At 35.7% G+C, this 3106-nt stretch overlaps 1 protein-coding gene across 1 annotated transcript; it reads left to right on the forward strand.

The window, feature by feature from the left end:
• Positions 1–222: 222 nt before the first annotated feature.
• Positions 223–1068, forward strand: LOC119663934. The gene has a single exon (XM_038073521.1). The coding sequence runs from the start codon at positions 223–225 to the stop codon at positions 1066–1068; it is 846 nt and encodes a 281-aa protein (XP_037929449.1).
• The last annotated feature ends 2038 nt before the right edge of the window (positions 1069–3106 follow it).

Here is a 3106-nt window from a genome sequence, read left to right on the forward strand (position 1 = left end):
CGCAATCCACAATCATGGATGTTCTTATTGATAGTCATCGCGAAAAAATTAACCCGCTTCTAATTACGCCGCAACAGTTAATAACGGAAGGAGAAAAAATCCGAGCACATTTACCGTCTCATTTACAATTTCCAGTAGAGCAGGATGATACATATATTAACTCTTTATAAGCTGATGCAAGTAACTGGGCAGGTATCAAGTCACAATGTAATTTTCAATATTATGATACCACTCGTTGAACGAGAAACCTTTGAAATATTTCATGTAGTACCTGTGATCTCTAGCGCGACCAAGGTATTAACGTCAATAAAGCCATCAACAGAATATCTGGCTATCAATTCTCACAAGGATGAATACTTCCCCGTAACAAAATTAGCACTGCAATCGTGTATTACAACTGAAGAGGACTCATACCTTTGCTCAAATGTTCAATCTATTTATCGTCGTGGAGCTAATGTGTGCAAGTGTGAAATCAATTTGTATAATAATGGAACAGGTGACGAATGCGAAATAGTTGAATTAAAGGAAACTACCATTTGGACTCAGCTGAAACACAAAAATCACTGGATATACGCTACCAAATATCCAATGCAACTCAATGCAGTATGCGGTTCGAATGCATTTCCAGTGATACTAAATAGTACCGGCATGGCAAAAATTGCATCAAATTGTGTCATCAGAGACATCACGGTTCTTATTCAAGGACACCAAGTCATAAAAAGTCTGCTCAAATCAGCATATACGTGCATAGGAATTTCAACACCTGAAATTAATCCATCTAAGCGGATAAACAATTCTGAAATTGAATATCTTCCACAATTAAGAGAACTAACAATTCTGCAAAAACACCTAACGAAGGATACATTACCTGAACTATCATCAAAGGAACAGCAAACTGAAAAGCATAGCTTGTCAGTGGGGTACGCAGCCTTGTTTTTGATTATTGGAATCATCATCTTAAAAATAACTAAACTAATACAAAACAATCAGATGCAAGGTCAACCGAATGTTCAGACACCTCAGCTTCTTCAAAGATCAAGGTCAACATTTGATATCACAACAACATAAAGATGACATCACTCTAAGTTGAATTAAAATTCAACGCGAGGGAGGATATGTTAAGTATTACATTAATAATTTATTTTGTCTTTTGCTGACCCATGCTAAAATGCATTTAACGTAATCGTAATACATTAATAGGTTATATTTTTGCTGATTAGTGTTTATTTTATAACTAGGGCTAGAACACATTTTAAGTAATTTATTATTCATTGTTTTGCTAAATATTTTATGTAATTTGCTTGCTATTAATTACTCATTGTTTTGCTAAATATTTTATGTAATTTGCTTGCTATTAATTATTTATTGTTTTGCTGAATATTTTATGTGTCATTATAAGTAATATTTTTTGCTTGATATTAATTATTGTTTTAAATTGGGTCAGAACCCATGGGCTAAAACCATCCAGAACCTTTAACAAATCTTACGATGCTACATAGAGGGAGTTCTCGAAGTTCGTCAAGATCCTCAAAAAAGAAAGCCCCCAAAAATTTAAGGCGACGCTGTGCATGTGCCGGACACGAAGAAAGCAGGTGAGAGGCACTTTCGTCATCCTCACCACAAAAATGGTGGAACGGTAGATTCAGTCTCCTAGCATGATTACCTAGAATACAATGACCTGTTAGTAAACCTACTACAAGACTGATATCTCTACGGGATAGCTCTAAGAGAGATTTCGATTTTCTATTGTTGGTCTGTGGCCACATTGCATACAGATGCCTGCATATCGCAGAGTCTTCCCATCTTTTGTTAAAAAGTTCGGCACAGGAAGAACTCAAAATGAATTTGCATGAAGTCAACGATATGCCCAGATTGTTCAGGTGGTCCGAGTGGTTCCCTGAAGCACTACGTCTGGCTAGCACGTCTGCTTTATAATTGCCGTAAATATCCCTATGACCGGGAACCCAGATTAGAGAAATATTGAACTGCGTCGACATCTCATTTAGAGATGTGTAGCAGTCAAGGACCGTCCTAGATGTGAATTGGACAGAAGTTTTAGTAAGTAATTATTATAAGAAAAATGTATATATAAATAAATCAATTCTTTTAATAAAGTGTATTGGATGATACAAACTTGAATAGAACTTTTCTTTCTTTTCATAAAATTACCAACGGGTTTATGTGCTCGGTGGTATCTTCACTAATATAAAAAATATACAAATATACCGTCCAACAAGTTACATGTGCTTGGTGGAATTCCGGCATACAAATACACATCGATAGAAAATTGAGGATAAAAGCATTCTCAACAATTTGATTGACTTCGTTTTGTAATTGTGTTGGTGTTAATAACAACGGATTCACTTTTCCATGATGAGTATCAATTAGAACATCAATAATAGCACATTGCATCTTCTGTAGATTATGTGTCACCAGTGTTAGTTGAATGGCTCCTGCATTGAAAACTTGATTGAGCCGTACCTGATTAACCAGTCTATTTGTATTTTTTATGGAATTCATCAGTGCCTTTATTTCATTGTCAATGTGCTCAAAACCTTCTTGAACTGCGATTTCATCTTTCTTCATTATATTGATTGTTGAATCGACAACTGATGTTTCCGTCCAATAAAGACTTAAGTCGTTATAAACTAATAGACTCCATTCAATAGTTGATATGGCAGCTGTGCCCAGATTTTCAAAGTGAATACCCAATTTCGACCAAAACCTTTTTTTATCAATTGGAGACCCTATTACTATTGTCAATATCAGTAATAGTGTGAGTAGTACAGAACAGTACAAATTGGTCGGCAGTTTTCTACGTTTTGTCTTGGGCTCTTTATACGACTCTTTTTATCTTCAATAATTACGTTGTCAGGAGGTATTTCGTGATCAACTTTAGCCATTGTTGGTTGATCAACTGTATTAACAGGCAGTACAGCTATTCGATGAATTGGGTGTTTAAAAATGCCTGTCGATGCTTTAATGTCAGCTACTCGGATACGTCCATCTGTACCATTGTACATATGTACAATTCGTCGCAAGGGCCACTGCATCACTGGAACGTTGTGTTCTTTGATTATAACCATGTCTCCTAACTGTATATTGG

This window comes from Teleopsis dalmanni, unplaced genomic scaffold (assembly GCF_002237135.1).
Source record: "Teleopsis dalmanni isolate 2A unplaced genomic scaffold, ASM223713v2 unscaffolded_contig_1130, whole genome shotgun sequence".
Lineage (NCBI taxonomy): Eukaryota > Metazoa > Arthropoda > Insecta > Diptera > Diopsidae > Teleopsis > Teleopsis dalmanni.